At 39.1% G+C, this 16,776-nt stretch overlaps 2 protein-coding genes across 12 annotated transcripts in view; one reads left to right on the forward strand and one right to left on the reverse strand.

Annotated features, from left to right (window-relative positions):
• ANKRD27 (ankyrin repeat domain 27) overlaps positions 1-9,897 on the forward strand; it is a 59,046-nt gene extending 49,149 nt beyond the window's left edge. For 8 of the 11 annotated variants that reach the window (XM_080365062.1, XM_080365055.1, XM_080365057.1 and 5 more), the window contains 7 exons: positions 905-1,102; positions 2,260-2,379; positions 2,978-3,157; positions 4,062-4,170; positions 5,539-5,620; positions 6,262-6,334; positions 8,132-9,897. In XM_080365062.1, the coding sequence (XP_080221188.1) occupies positions 905-1,102; positions 2,260-2,379; positions 2,978-3,157; positions 4,062-4,170; positions 5,539-5,620; positions 6,262-6,334; positions 8,132-8,407 (1,038 nt within the window). In that variant the 3' untranslated portion in view covers positions 8,408-9,897. Of the gene's footprint in view, positions 1-904; positions 1,103-2,259; positions 2,380-2,977; positions 3,158-4,061; positions 4,171-5,538; positions 5,621-6,261; positions 6,335-8,131 lie in introns of those variants that run through there. The other 3 variants (XM_080365056.1, XR_013923693.1, XR_013923694.1) reach the window with 3 other exon arrangements.
• A 1,996-nt stretch (positions 9,898-11,893) lies between these two features.
• PDCD5 (programmed cell death 5) lies at positions 11,894-16,676 on the reverse strand. The gene is made up of 6 exons (XM_080365088.1): positions 16,532-16,676; positions 15,331-15,371; positions 14,121-14,182; positions 13,595-13,686; positions 13,287-13,358; positions 11,894-12,887 (listed from the first exon to the last, which is right to left on the reverse strand). Exons 1-6 carry the CDS (start codon positions 16,595-16,597, stop codon positions 12,840-12,842), a joined length of 381 nt encoding a protein of 126 aa, XP_080221214.1. The 5' UTR covers positions 16,598-16,676; the 3' UTR covers positions 11,894-12,839.
• Between the last annotated feature and the right edge of the window lie 100 nt (positions 16,677-16,776).

Raw genomic sequence — 16,776 nt, forward strand, 5'->3', positions numbered from 1 at the left:
TAAATACTTCACATTCACACCGTGCTTTATTCTCTGGTAACACGTGTCTATGTACCCTCAGTACAGAGATCATGTGCTAAAGATCCCAGAGCCTGAGACCATAAAGTTCATTTTATTGGTAACAGAGGCAGCAGTGGCATTTGTTGTGGAATTTACTTGCCTACTGAATAGAGGGAACTTATTAACTAATCTTAACCACTGTATTACGTAGGCATACATTTAAAAGCGCACTGAGGATGGGCAGAGTGAAAGACTGTACCACTCTAAATGTTAGGCACCTGCACAGTTTGTGATAGGAGTAAAAAAAAGGATGCTGTGAGCTGTGTACTGCTGTGAGCTGTCTTCCAGGCAGTTTCCGTATCTTGACTCCCCACGGGAGTCTGTTTTCTGGGTCAGTGTTACTTCCACACGAATAAAATTAATTTTACTTTTTATCCTTATTACCTTGAACTTGATGTAGCAGTAAAATAGGTGTGTAGTGTCTGTCTCCAAGAGCATAAATGTCTGTATAAGTGACAGTAACTCATAATAGTAACAGTTACTCTCCATACCTATGAGCATCCTAAGAGCTGTATAAAAGCTGGAAGTTTTACTTCTGTCTCAACCTGTGCTGCTTTAGCCTTTTTTCAGTATCATGAATACTTTGCCTGGAATTCTCTATATGAAGCTATCATGTTGGCAGAAAGGAGAGAAAAATAAAACTTATTGTTCCGTTAAAAAGTACTACCAAGCTGCTCTGGTTCATTAGCTTTTTTCCTGAGGGTCGCAGTTTAGCCTCTGTTGCAAAGTCCTTGTAACGTCAGTCTACTTGTTTGTATCTGCTTAGCAGATATTTGGCAGCTTTTTGGTCAATAGAAAGTAGCATGATGAATGACATAGTTTCGTTGCGTGTTTTCCTCAACAGAAATTTGCCAGGATCTCTGCTAATGGACTTGGAGTGAATGTTTCAAACCAAGATGGTTTCACACCGTTGCATATGGCTGCACTGCATGGACATTCGGAACTTGTCTCTCTCCTGTTGAAACATGGAGCCAGTGTCAGTGCCAAGAACGCAAAACATGCAGTTCCTCTTCATCTAGCTTGCCAGAAAGGTCACTTCCAGGTAACTGAGGCCCTTCATCAATGCAAGCTATTTAACACTTCACCACCAAGAAAAAAAGCTCTTTTGCAAAATTATCAACAAGACTAAACCAGGAACAGTGAAGATGAGTTTGGTGATTCTGTATTTTCTTTCGGTGTCTGAACCTCCAGACAGAAAGGGGATCTTTCAACTGAAATGGTTTCAGTAGGCACCTTTTCTTTCTAAATGACCTGAAATAATGGTTTAGTCAAAGTGCTGCGAGTAACTACTGTTGTACATCAAACCCTTTGAAAGTACCTTGTGCAGCTGAATCCTCCTGGGTATTTTCTCTCTGTACCTTCTGTTCAAAGAGGTTGTGTGTAAATCTGTTGATGCAATGGACTTGTTATCTTCAGTAGCCACAGAATTAAATATTTACTGTATCTTCAACTCGTTTAAGTAGATCCTGAGCCAAGTGGAGCTCTGAGGGTAGCACATATCCTCATCCTGACTTCGAGTCAGGCAATCATAAGAAAAGAAGGAGAAGCATGAACTGGTGAGGGGAGTATATTAATACAGGAGGGAGAGTAAATGAGAGGGGAAAAATAACGATCCTGAAAAAGCAGGTGCAGACAGGCAAAGAGGAATATGCAGAAAAGTGGAAAATAGGGTTTTAAGAATAAAGAGCTGAGGGCTGCAAAAGGAAAAAAAACATTGAGAGAATTGTGAAGATGATGGGGGAAGAAAGCACTAGGGAAGCAGGAAGAAAACAAGAATACAACTCATAGGTTAATGAAGGTTAATTCATGGGGTATTTACAACAACAAAATCCTTGTAAGTGCTCTGATGAGTTTGGAAAGGGTGGAAGGATGCAGTTGCAGTGGTGGTTTGGTTTTGATGTTTTATTAAGTTATTGATTATGTATGTTTTTTACATATCCCTTTCAGTTGCTTAAGGTTTTTGGGTTTTTAAAAGTGTGTAGTAAAATATGAAAATCAGTATGATAAAAAGAGATGCTTGTGGTTATCTGTTTGGCAAAGATAAGACCTGTTCTCTCCATCCTTTTTTCTGCCATCCCTTTTTCATTGTAGATTTCAAAAGAAGTTTAAAAACAAAAAGGAAAAAGATGTGAGTTTTTTTACTGCATTATTATGATTAGCTGGTATCTTAAATTAAAAAGTTGTTATATCTTTCAATAGGTGGTAAAGTGTCTGATGGATTACAATGCTAAACAAAACAAAAAGGATATCTATGGAAATACTCCTTTAATTTATGCATGCTTGAATGGTCAGTATGAGACTACTGCCTTGTTGTTAGAGGTAAGATCACTGAAAACAATGTTTGGAATAGTATTTCTTATGTGATATCTGTGCTTATCCAGTACTAGGGATCAGTATTTTTAGTTATGCATCTGTCTGTCAAAACTACTCGGGGCGGGGGTGGGGGTGGGGGAGGAGGGGGAATAAGAGTATTTGTTATCTCACTCCTTTCAGTCCCTTTCTTTCATGGTTTTTAATTAGATAAATACTACATTTCTATTTTATTTAGATAAATAATACTTTTCAATTCTACAGTTTTTACGGAACTTTTTGTGGCAGGTGTTAGGTTTTCTAGCTTATGATTCTATCACATAGAATTTCTGTGATTTTTTTAATCGCTTTTAAACTTGGAATATGTAGTAGACACATGCAAAAATGAAATTAGCTGATCCATGAAGTTGTGGCTATGACAGAGGAGGAAATAATACCATCAGGTGACTTATTGTTGAACTGGTGATCGCTAGCTCATGCTTTCTACGTTCGTATACAGCTACAAGGCTTCTGTTGCGTTGTTCTCATTCATACATTGAAAAGGAGAGTAAAACAGAGTGGTAACGTGCTATCTCCATTTCATGCTACTCTGCCTTTATAACTTCAGTTTAATCTTGCTCTCCAGCACGGAGCTTCTGTTAACCTTTCTAATGCCAAAGGAAATACAGCGCTGCACGAGGCCGTGATAGGAAGGAACGAAGCCCTGGTAGACTTGCTGCTTCAGAACGGTGCGATGACACACATAAGGAATGAAAGGAACTGTACCCCTGCAGACTGTGCTGAGCCGGTGAGTGCAGAAATCTCATTTCTGACATAAGGTTTTCCTAAAGTTCCAGATGAGTAATGTAGGAAAGAAAACAAATATAACTGTTTTCACAAAATTTGCCAGTAATGAGTGATATAAAGATTAAGATGCCTGCTTACTGTAAAACATACAACTGTGGTATATGAAACGTGTTCTGTTTCTAAAATAAGTTAATCCTAGACAAAAAGGATGAGCCAAGAAAGAGTGAAAGCACATACATGAATGACAATGACCTTAAAATCTATGCTAGAGATTTAGATTTTTTTTTTTAGATCAGATTTTATGGCAGAGAGAGCAGAAGAAATGTTGAATGTAGGAAAATGAACACCTTTCACTAATCAGTTACACTGCTAGCGGTCTTCCTTGTTCCACCCACCATCTTTTGCCCTTCATGTCTTTTGATACCTTTTCTCTTGTCATGGGTAACTCTGACCTTCCCGTTTATTAATAGCATAATAACGTAATATGTAATATTAAATTGTAAAGAACTGTTTCACTCTTTAAATGATTTGATGCATGGTCTCTATCTTTATGTGCTTAAATAGCTTATGAGATGTAGCATAATGACCACAAAATTCTGTACTGAATCAATTTTAGTATGTGTATTACCATTTAAACTGAAATTAGCTTAACCGTAAATAATACAGTTTAAAACAGTAGGTCAAGACTAAAAAATCAGCACTCCAAACTTGTGGAACACTGATTCTGTCCCTACTCAAAAATTACACAATTTAAAGTTTGTATTTATAATGATGTATTTTTGTGTGTGTTACATTCATTTTGGCAGCAATTACTTAACACACTTTGCATAGACTAGAATCCTAAATTGTACTGATGTTTTTCTTTTTCTTTAATAATGGTGAAAATGGCAACTTTTAAATTTAAGAATTCAAATATCATTAAGTTGCTGGAAACAGCACCAAGCTGTGTACCTACATCAGCAGAGAGAGAAAAGGAGTGTGAGCAGCCTGCTACTATCAAGATAAGAAAAAAAGGTACGTGTCATATTTCCACTGGTATGAATAAAAAGGGATTTAGGCACTCATGTGCAACTACATCAAATATTTTATATAATTGATTTATATATAATTAAAATCAGTCAAGTATTTTGCATATCTATTACAGGTAACACCTAAAATACTATAACTAAGTGCAGTAGACTTTGTATTATACTCATGACATTGCTGCAAACTCAGTTTTCACTTTTTTGGTGTATGGGGGGAAATTTTACATACAAAAGCATTTAAAAAACCATGCCACATTTGAGATGATGTAATTAACCATGTCATAGTTGTCCATTTCAGTGCAAAGTAAAACATCAATTTCAGTTGCCTGTAGTTGTCATTTACATTGCCCTAAAACTGGTTAGGGAGTGGCTCTTCCATTAGGTACTGTCCCTCTTATTATGGGACAGAAATAAGAGCTACAAAGGCCACTGTCTTAACTGTTAAGTACAGTTTGCAAAAGAATGACTTTGAGTAGATGGCAGCATATAGTACAGTCTGAGCAGGTGTGTTGGGACACGGTACAGTTTGACAATACAGCTGAGCTGACGTAATGGCTTATTGCCACTGAAAAGAGATGGTGTCTGTTGCTCACCATCCATCCTCACCTCTTCCCTCTCACCCTCAGCTTCTGGTCTTGCTTATCCACTACTTTCCTTACACTGGCTCAGATGTTTTTCAGATGAATTCTCAAGCTGGTAGCAGTGTGCTAACCTTGGACAAGGCGTGTAACAAGGTTTATGCTGTGCAACAGCTCAGCCTAGCAAAGGACCTGCTGCCATCAGAACTGTGGAAAGAAGGCAGTGAGGCTGCACAAGCAGGAATTAGGGAATAGGAGCAGGAGTGCTCATTTCAGCAGTCGTGAGTTTTAGTTAGACTTTTTGAAATAACTCTTGCCGGCTTCCCTAGGGAAAATTGGGAATATTTCATTAATGCAGAACCGAAATGAATCACAGTATGCTGATGCCCAAGATTGTTACAGTCGTTTCAAATATTATGAGAATAGTCCTAGAAGAACAAAAGAAGATACGAGCAAATAATATTAATGAAGAGGTCTTTGTGTTAATCAAAAGTTTTTAAAAACTGGAATTTAGGGCCTGAAAGGCCAGGATTACGTGGTCTCTTCAGAAGCTTGCCCAGTCATGCTAATCGGATGAAGAATGCTTACTCTTGTGACTTAAAAGGCTCTACAGTTTCCAAAGATAAATTGCAACTCTGATTCAAGTTATTAATATTACAATTTTACTGTAAAATTTTAAATCTAATGTCAGTAGATGACACTTTAGAACTGTGCATTTTTTTTAATTCTTCAGTGTGGCTCAGTTGTAATTTTAGTTGCCTGTTCTTTTAAACCCCTAGCGAATTCTAAGCCCTGTGAGAAAGCCGATGATCCCATAAGCAGACAACTCCAACTGGTCCAATCAGTTAACAGATTTAACAAGTAAGCACAGAAGCTTCCTCAGAAGCATGTTCATTGTTTCCCATAAGCAAACAAGGAACGCGACTGTTAATAAAGCCCAGAAGTGGGCCAAGCATTGTTATACATCACATATGACTAATTTAACGGTAGATGTTAATCCTCTGAGGCATGCACGTTCATATCGCTGGACAGATGTTCTAGGCATGACATGCTGGGTGGTGGGAACAGCGGGGATGTGCTGTGCAGCAGGAGGGAGCAGCCGGCCAGCGGAGGACTACCTGCAAATAGATTTAAAATTGTTTTTGCACTAATACTTGGTGTACCAGAAATGAAGAATTTTGGAGCCAGGCTGCTTCAAATTAAAATTGTTTTTGCACTAATACTTGGTGTACCAGAAATGAAGAATTTTGAAGCTAGGCTGCTTCAAAAATGTTATTTTAGTGCTTCACTCAGTAGTTGGGTTTGGCCTATGATCTTTTTAGTTGTTAATGTATATTCTGTGATAAAACACAGGGAATGCTAGTAGGCTGTCATTTTGAGGTGGCGGTGTCAGGAGTGCGCTGCCTTTCGGTGTGGAGATGGTGCCGCCTTGAGGATTTTCGGTAATCAAGGCTTTTGTGGAAGGAGGAGTTAAATTTAATGCCTTTAAAATATTTTTTTAGAGCAAAACATTTAAGGAGAACAATAACAAGAGATAAGAGCGTCCCTAATTTTGACTATCAGTTATTGCATCAGGTAAGTGGAAATAGTTGCTGGCATTATTTGTATAATATAGCAAATCTGTTTGTTTTGTCTGCTGTTAATATAGATACATATAACAGGAAAGTTTCTTTATTGGTGGTTGTTGATGAATCCTGAAAGTTCTGACCTATTTGCTAGATTGCTAATGTTTCATCATTGTTCAAAATTCAATTGTGCTTCTGTAACACTGTTAAACATCTTATTCTTAAACTTCTTAAGCCTCTTATTGCAGGCTTCATCTCTGTCTTGTTTTCTGTGTCATGTCTAGCAAAATCTAGTTATGCCAAGGCTTGAAAAACTCTACAGCTTCTAAGAGCTGTGGCCGAGCAGAGATGCTCTTTATAAGAGCTCTTTACAATCTTTCAGTGTATTAAAGTTAGGGTTTGCAAGGCAAGTCTGCTTGTCGGAGGAGATTGTTTGCGAAGGTAATGGCAAACTGCATGTCGTATTGTCAGCTGTAACACAAATATATGCAATCAATTAATCTGTGGTTGGGGGGTACCACAGCACCCTACGCTGATCTGACTGTTGGGTGCTGCCCTTCACCCACAGCGTGTGCTCCCTCCTTTACGCGCCTTTACACATGGCTCTGACTCTTACTGGACTTTCTGCTGTGCCATTTCAGCATACTAAATCAAGAGAAAAACTAACCTATTCAAAAGAAAGTGGTTTTCTACCAGGTTAGTTCAGCAGCTGCCCATTATTAGACTTACATAGCCTTGGAAATGCAGACTCTGCCTCTTACCTCCATCTAGTAAATGTGGAGTACTCTTCTATTTCATAGAGCCCTTATAAGATTTAACATTTGCAAAGAGCTTTGAGAATGCCAAATTGTTATAGAACTGTAATGCTTTATTAATTCTTACAGTATTAATGTTAATAAGCACTATTTAATTAAACGTGGGATTTAGATTTTATAATTATGGATTGCTGAAGGCAGTATGTCATGTAAGTACAGCAGGTGTCAAAAACCCAAGATGTGACCATGATATATAGCACTTTAACCACGTGTGACTCTCGTGGCTTTGTGAACGTACAGGTCATACAGCTCTGAATTGTTAGCTAGTTTAAACATGTTTAATCTCAGTCTGAAACTTTTTCAGGATTGTTGCCACTATTTCAGTAAAAGGGTGTCATAATTAATTTCTGCCTTTAGTTCTTGCCTTAGAAAACCTATCACTAGCATGCTTGGGTTCTCTTTTTTCGCTTAGTTACTTTAACATTTGCAGAGTGGCCAGTAATCAAGGAAAGCCACCCCCTCTTAAAAGGAAGAATCAGGAGCAGATGTGGAAATGGAAGATAAGAACAATTGGAATGACCAAAAAGGGTCTTTAAGGGGTGTGGGTAGGGTGGGTGTCTCTTCCCCGACAGGTAAGATCTGGAAGGAGGGAGGTTTTGCCTTCAGCAGTGCCTGTCTGTATTACTACTTACATGTTTCTTAACAGTAAAAGAAATTTCAAGTTTCTTGAGACCTGCATTAGAAAAGGTGTTCAGAGAAGATATTAGGATAGTGCAGTGAAAGTAAGTTTTGGAATGCCTTCATTATCTTTTCAGTTCTGGTACTGATGTATGGGGCAGGTTGGCCTCTTTTTTGTTTTCTCATATGTAGACCTAATAATAATTACTGTCCTACAAAGAATGCTACTTTTAATCCTTGGCTGTATTCTTGGTATAAAGAATAACATGAAATCAATGTGATAATTATATTCAGGAAACACTATATTACTTTTACATCTCTGTAATGAAGAAAGTAGACTGTACTTTTAACGTATCATTTTTCTGTCCTCACAGTTGGCTATTAAAAGCTTTGATAAAACTAAGTTAAAATCTGTTGAAACGCTGGACCAGAGCAAAGTTAAGATTATTGACACAGGATGCAGCGGTGAGTTTGTTAAACATGATGATGACACGATAGAAGTTCCTCACAGGAGTAAATTAATGCACCGAAGACATACTGTTAATGTGCAGCTTCCAGAGGAGGATGTTGACGATAGTTTATCCAGCCCTAGAAATCCAAGTATTTCACAATCAAGAGACTGCTGTGATGACTTGCTTTCGAAACACTGACAAGGAAGTGTGAATTTGATGTCAAAAGCTGAGGAACTAGGTGGTGTTAATTTCAATAACCCTTTTCTGCACATCAAAGAATTCAGCAATGCTTGCAAGCCTGCCTTCAGAACAGGATACAGGGGACGACTCTTCAGCAGAAACAGAATGTTTCTAGCACTTTCAAAGACTGAATCCTCTGTTTATGTTGGAGGTAACTAACTACACAGCCAGATCATTACTGATCTCAATAAACAGGGATGTACTAAGACGTAGGCAGCAGAATTAATTTCCTATGCTACTTAGCACTTATCTAAAAGAATTCTATGTAACAGTAAACCAAATGAAACCCTGTATTGTATTTTTCAGCCACCCACTTTGTTTTTAAAAGTATTTGAATAATTTTCAGTTTTTATCACTACATTGGATAAGTATATATAAATATATATATATTTATATATATAAAGATATATTGAATAACAAGCTATTTATTGCCAGAGGTAATTGAAATGTCTCTATTTTTATTGTAACGTTACAAAGCATTATAGTATATATTTCTGTATATTTCAGTAAATGGGAGAACAATAGTCCAGAACATCTGCGACGCTGCATTAGAAATTCATACATGCTAATAATGTGAAAGAGTATAATCCTCGCCAATTTCTTTGCAATGCTCCCCTGTACCGGATCTGCAAGATCAAATTCTTGCAAGGAGCCAGGATACTGGGGAAAAAGTAGAGAGCCCTTGACAACGCAGAACTTTGGACTTGCTGTTCACAGCCTAATAAAAAAAAATAAATAAATTAAATGCAGAAGCAAGGATGTGTAAGGACACACAATACTGTTTTAAGTTGGTGGGGGTTGTTTTTTCCCCCGTCCCCTAAAACAGGTCATGCAAAAATGCACAAATATTCATGATTCTGAACCTGGGCAATACGTGCAGACAAAACTGCTTCGGAGACTGCTCTTTAAAAAGGTGAAATTCCAATTACTCTGAAAGGTACTTCTTACATCAGTAAGCATCTGTTGAAATAGGCCAAATAATACCCCCTTCCTAGAGGTAGTCATCAAAGAACTGAAAGCTCGCAAGTAACTATGAGATGACTGCTTAGATTTGAACTTTGTTTTCTACGTTTTCAGTTACGGTAGGAGAACATGTAAATAGCACAAGCCAGGTTACTAAGCGCAGAATTTTTTTTATTCTTGGTTCATCACATCCAGCTTGCATTTTATTTCATAAATATTTTTATAAATAATTCTATTTCTTTTAACTGTGGTATTAGTAAACTGCCTGGCAAAGTACAAAGCTGGAAGACATGCTGGTGACTTTTTCAAGGAACTTTTTAATCCAAGAGGTAAAACATGCAGTTAGTGCACACATGGACATTTGCAGACGAGGGTCATGTGTTTATTTTTCTAATAATTTATGAGTTTATCTGATTTTCTAATGTGCCTTGGATTTGTGCCAAATGATGGAAAGAAAAACCTAGTAAAATAACTCTTGAAAATGCTGGTTTGAGTGCTTTTTTCAAAGCATTGAGTCTTTCATTCGTATTTCCTTGCTTTTGTTTTTGTAAGCATATGAAGACTTCACGTTGTGTCTATGTGTAAATTAAGGGATCTGTTGGAATTTGCTCTCAAGTTCAGTACGGCCTTCTGCCCTCCTACATTCATGGATTACTATTATTAGGTTGTGTAGTTTTGGATTTAAGGCATAGAGGTGTACAATATGGAACTGTTAGTGAAAATGAATGTTTTCACCTAACTTCCTTCTCTTTTTAATTCTCATTTAAAAAAAAAGTCACTCATCTTTACCTGTAGCAAAAATAGCCTAAAGTTTAAAATGCAATTAAACTTCCATAACTCTTGATTTCCAAACCACATAGTGAGAATTTTGCTTGTTTTAACTGTACTGTGCATTTTAATTAAATGATTCTTGTCTTAAGACTTCGTCTTAAGAACATAGACAATATGGATGAGAAAAAGTGTATTAGGTTTTTAATATTGGTGAGACTATGCTACAGAGTATACATACAGAATGTACCGCTGTAACTGCAGAACATGAGTTAGCACAATGACACAGAGTTCACCATTAAGTCTATTCTTAATCCTTAATAATAAGCATAGTGTGGTTGAATAGCTTTGGAAACAAGTTTTAAGATAGCTTAAGTATCAGAGGATGTGACCTCTGAGTTTAGATACTTGCTGTTTCCTGTTGACAAATGTTGAATGCAGTGGGGCTACGGAAAAGAACTTATTCAACACTGTTGTCTTTTAAGCATAAAGTATTTTATTGTATTCTATACAAGTGATGACACAGTTGCAACACTCCTGACTTTCTGCCTCGATATGAATGGTTATATAATTATTGGTTCATTTTACTCTTAACAATTGGCCAAGTGTTAAAGTAGTACTTGCCTTTGAAAAACTACACCCCTCCACCCCACTGAAATGTAAAATTTGCAAGAAAAACAAGTAGTAGCTTACTAAGGCAATGTAACGCAGATTTGGTACTTACTACCTACTGTATTTTTTTAACAAAATCTGGATTTTAAGACATCTAACAGGATATATTTTTCTTTAGACTTTTGTAGAAAATGTGTAAATTTATTAGAATTAACCTGAGTTTTCTATTGTATTCCAGTATCAGAATAGTTACCCTTGTGAACCTGAGGCTACTTAAGTGACCAAATCATGCTTCAGTTTTATTCAGTGTTCAGTCTAGGACAACACCTCTTTCCAAGCATTCTGGATGTATAGCATATGTGTGAAAAAAACCCCCACTAAACCCAAACCCAAACACTTAAATGCCAAACAGTTCTACCATAAACTATGGAAAGATAACTAAAAAATTGTTAAGGTAAATGAAGTAATTCGCAAGTTTCCTTCGACATGCTTAAACATGCTTAACCAAGCTTGTAATTAAAAAAATACCATAATTATTAAAAGATACAATGACCAAAGGCTGACTGGGATAGGATTTAGTACCCCTGGAAGCTTCCCCTAACGATCTACAGGGCAAATATGCTGAAGTCAACTCTGTAACACAATTTGTCTGCAAAGCATGTTACTGTACCATCCCGTTTAACCTCCAAAAGGCTGTAAATTAAAATAAACCCCCAAAGCATTACTTCAGATTTTGACAGCTGAGATTCTGGAACAGCTGTTTTAGGAGAACAGCAAGGCAAGAAAGCTTATGTTGCAGTAAGTAGGATTTGATAAACTTAGGAATATGAATGTGACGCTTGGATGCTTAGGATATATCTGCAGCCCTAACAGGAAAACTTTTAAACCATTTATCACCACACCTTGGCTTAAAAAGTCACATTGTTAAAGGGTCATTAGTCTAAAGAAATTTAGCATATACCCACAACATTACTAAAGTTAAGGAATCCTAATCACAAATACACACAAGCAAAATGCCCAGCCTAGTCCAAATGAAACAAAAATAACTGTTTAAATACTTCTTAAGCGCATTCACACAAGATGAAAAACACCCACTACTGCTCACTTTAAACAATTTTATTCTGTTCCAAAAACCACTGCAGTTGGGATCATACATGTTCCTGTTAAATTATATCAGAAAAGGGGGTAGTCGTGGTAGAGTGTTTATCAGCATGTTACAGTATTTATCCTACTTATTTCCATAACCATATTTTTGAAGAAACGTATAGCACAAGCGTGGTTTTATTTTACGCATGCGGGAGTTGCAGAAAGTTTAGGAACACTGTCTTTTTCAAGGTAAGAAACACTCCAGCCATTTAAAAAAAATGGAGGTAGTTTTAAGAATATACGATACCAAGTGTCTGAACAGTGCTGTGTTACACAGTTAACTTGCTTTTTTTTGAGATAGCTTGACTATTTCATAGGGGAACAGTTGAATTGTGTGGTGGTTACAATTTCTTTACACGGACCGCCTGATAGGAAGTCCTCTGATCCAAACACTACTTTGTTACCTTCACTTTATTTTATAGATTTCCAGTAAGGACTTCAGAGCCAGTTTGCTCTGGATCTGTTTCCTGCAGGGGCTCAGGAAATCTCGTTTCTAACAGTTCCGAGATTCAGAGCCTCGAGGTAAGCCTTTAAACTCCCAGAGTGTCTGTTGCCAGCTTTACACTTGGCTCCTCCTCAGGTTATGGTATCTCCAATAGCAGCAAGTTAAGTGTGTGCAGTTGCTGAAAGCATAGCTTACACACCGAGTAAGGGGCAACAAAATGTCCATGCTAATGAAGCAGTGGGGAGCCCCACACTGCTCGGGCCTCTTCTACTACAAAAATTTTAAGTTATAAAATCCCCTTCTCAGATTTACTTTACAAGACAAGTTCATTTGTTGGCCTTTTTATATATATATAAAAAAAAGAAGCGTAAACATTTTCAGATCTTGCATTCTGCCTGATAATAGCATGTTGCCTTCTTCCAGGCCTTTTGTTTGGCAGACAGTCTTACAGTAGTATTAATAATCATCCTCTTCATCGGAATCCAGTACTTTCCTTCTGTTGAACTAAAATGAAATACAATGACACGAGAACAGAAGGGTCACAGTAAATCCAACATACAACAAGCCTTTCAAGCTCCATGCATTTAACAATGAATACTTTACATGGGAGCAGAACATTCTCGCCGTCACCCCACCCTGCCACATCCCTGCCTGGCCATAATGGTTCGGGATGGACACAGGGTAGTGTCTACAACAGAACACCCATATCCCAGTGTCAGTATCTGCAAGTTTGACTGTTGATAAGGACTGCTACGATTTAATCCCAGCATTTATCAGTGTAGGTAAAAGAGGTGGTAAAGACAAAGTTAAGGTCTACCCTGAACTGAAATAGTCTTAATACATGCAATTCTTCTGCTCTATTTTATAACCAATGAAAATTACATTTAGCAGATAAAAGTTTACCTTTACTGTTGTTTTCTTTTCTGTTTGCTGACTCACTTTTTCAAGTATTTCTATCAAACCTTGTTCCGATACCTAGGCAAGCAAAAGAAAAGCCATATAAACACATTCTGAGAGATGCTTAGCATTGAACTGAATCACACTCTCCCTTCTTGTAAAAGGTGTTACATTATAGTATTTAGAAGCTCTCAATTGCTTTTTTCAGTTATTTAATTTACAAGTATTGAAAACATCCCCCCCTTTTTTTTTTTTGAGCGGATTAAGTTTGAAAATTAATATATGCAAGAAACAATTAGAAAAACATAACTCACCTTTCCAGCTAGCTGTCCAAATCTTGCCATCTGTATAAGATAATTCTCTACTGCTTTTGCTTTGTCTGGTTTCACAAGTGCTAAATTGCTTACTGCAAGAAAACCAGGCTTTGTCAGTTTTAACACATACTCAGACACCATCACTAGTAACTACAAAGTGACAAACATACTTATGAAGCTCTTCTTCATGCCAAGGTCACGCAATAAATTGAAAAAGGCATTCTCATTTATGTAAAACAGAGTTACAAAATAGTTATGTTTCTTATTTTAAAATGTTTGTTCCTAATTTTGACTGTCACTACAATTGCTACTATTAATTAAAAAAATATTATTAACATCATTCAGATGTCAGTTACCCCCTCCCCTCCAGTCACTGTCAACTGAAAAGCTGTTCCAGTTTTATCTTCCAATCAGCAATGTATTTTTCTAGTCTGGCCTCTGAACAAGCACATATATGCTGATTTGAGCAGCACTGGAACATACTAGATGAGAATTTTTTTAATTAGAAATGTAATTGGATACTTACATCTTGCACGAGCTGCTTGATCAAGAACTTGAGCTAAAATAGTATTTCTTATCTCTGCTTCCCTGTAATGAAAAATCAACCACACATTAGAAGTGGGATTTCAAATACCTAAAATAATATGCACAAACCAGTAAACTCTACAGAAGACTTAATTACTTACATTTACATGATTTCTTTTATAGCATTTTGTCATGAGTAGCTTTATGTATGTTGACAAAATTACATAGCTGACAACACCTTCCAAGAAATCAAGATGGAATTTACTACTTACGCCTTCTTCCTGTTTATTATTACATCTTCAAGACAAAAGGCATGCTACCCACTGTGAAGATTCTGTATTCAGTTCCATGTGGAATTCAACCAAAGGCAGTGTTTGGTAGAGCAGGCATAAGGAATAGACCATGCGATTGCAAGACAGAACCAAACATCGTTATGGAGTAAGTCTTCATATACTTAAAGTATCTGACTAAGTATTTGCAAAACTGGAATTGTAGTTTATGCATTTCAGTGAATACAAACTTTGACTGTGTGCAAAGTCTACCTCTTTGAACACTTATTTTCAGTTTTCCGCTTGGAACAGATGCTAAACATCACACTAGGCTCTGACACAAATCCTTTTGTTTCATATTTCTACCTGCAACAGATGTCCCAGAAAAATCAACTAGTAAAGCATGTTCCCATTGTGCCAACAGAGCCAAATCCAAACTCATCACTTTGACAAAACTCCAGTTTGGAAAGAGTTCTGCCAGCCTTCGAGATCTTATATGACCAGCTCTTACCAACCCTGAAAGCCAAGGGTTTCCATGTTCCAGAAGCAGATAACAGTGGGAGTGAGGATGCTTCCCCAAAACATCCTATTATATCACTAAGGGTCATGAGGTTATTGCACTCAGCTGAGTCCCAAAGTGAAAACAAGCTGCTACTGCTGTTTTCCCCCATGCCCTCCCACCCCAGTCAGGGTTCAGACTGCCTGACAGCTCTGTTCTAGACATCCCAACATAGTCGTGGCTTGGGAGCCACACTTGGATCAATCAGATTTTAGCTATCCTTTCATTAAATCTTTAATATTTCACCTTCTTTGATGGTGATTCTTCCAACAATAAAAATAATTCAGGTCAGTATTCCAAAAACATTACATTCTCAAAAAAAGAAAAAAAGTAAAAGGTTCAAAACGACTAGATGTTAGACCAAAAGTCAATAGTTCTCATACCTCTGTTTTGCTTCCTGTTGCGATGGATCACCAGAAGGATCCTGAAGAATGAGATCAGAATAAATATGATCATCCAAAAACATTCCACACAGGACAGTAAGTTTAAGTATTCCAGCAGAGTCAGTGTAAGCTAAACCTGCCTGCTAAACCCTGCCTGACCACAGATGAGATCCTAAAAATAAATCTGCTGCTCTAGCAAATAAATACACCATACTATGCCTTCCTCACAAAGCAGTAACACAACCTAGTGTGATGGCTAGTGCTACTGGATCATTCCACAGATTGTTGTAGGTTTGGACATAAGAGGCCTTCCCATTAAGTCTAAGATAATAAACTTTCCCAAATTTCTGAAACACGGACAAAAAACATTTTAAACCCATTGAAGTAAGCTAAGGACAAAGGAAATTCTATGTAATGCTTTGTATTTATCAATACAAAAGAAGAACACACAATCCTAGCATGGTATTTTGGGACTAATACAGGCAGCTGAGATGACTAGAAGCAAATAATAAAAAAAAGAGGAAAAAAATGAAGTTTAGGTTGAATCTGCACCTCAAATTGTATAGGCAACATTTCAAGGCATGAAAGCTGAATGGGAAACTGTACAGAGAGAGGAAACTGGGCTGATCATAGGTACGAAAGATCCCTTCACAGGAACAGCGGGATAGACTGATACACCTCCGCTCTGGGAAGAGAGACAACTGAAAAGCCTGGTGACGGTATTCCACAAAACTGAGTGGTGAGGAAAAAGGTCGGGGCAGGGAACACCTATGCGCCGAGCCGCGGGCAGCAGCCAGGGTATGCAGGGCTGGCAGCAGGGGCAGGTCCGAAGCGCCCCGAAGGCGATGGCGGCTCCGGCCGCTCCCGCGGCTGGAGCGGGGCGGGGGGGCCCGGCCGGTCCTTGCCCCCCGCCGGGCGCCAGGCACCGGGGCAGCCCTCGGCGGCTCCCGGCACAGCAGCGGGCATGTCGGGCCGATCCATGCTCCCCGGCCCCGCTCCCCGGCCCCCTCACGGCGCGGCCCCCCCCAGGCGCGCCCGCACCCCCGCTGCTCCCCCGCGTCCCTGCGAGGCGGCCGCCGCACAGGCCCGGGAGCGGCGCGGGCGGGCGGGACAGGCCCTGCCGCAGCCGGAGGGATCCCGCCCGGTCCCGGCCCGGCGTCAGCGGCCAGCGGCACAGCCGAGGGCAGGCAGCCCGCCTTACCCCGTGCTTGGCCTGCAGCTCGGCCAGCCGCTGCTGCCGCAGCGCCTCCAGCTCCTCGTCCGCCATGGCTGAGGGGCGGCCGCGCAGCCGCAGCGCCGGCACCGTACCGCGCCCGCGCGCCGCGCCAGGCCCTACCAATCCACCGTCGAACGCGCTGCCGGGCGCGGGGCGGGGCTGCCCTGGGGCCCGGCCCCGCCCTCTCGAGGCGCCACCGCCTTCCCGGTCTGGGGTCTGGGGTCTGGGGT

Source organism: Falco punctatus, assembly GCF_963210335.1.
Source record: "Falco punctatus genome assembly, chromosome: 14".
NCBI classification, from domain to species: domain Eukaryota; kingdom Metazoa; phylum Chordata; class Aves; order Falconiformes; family Falconidae; genus Falco; species Falco punctatus.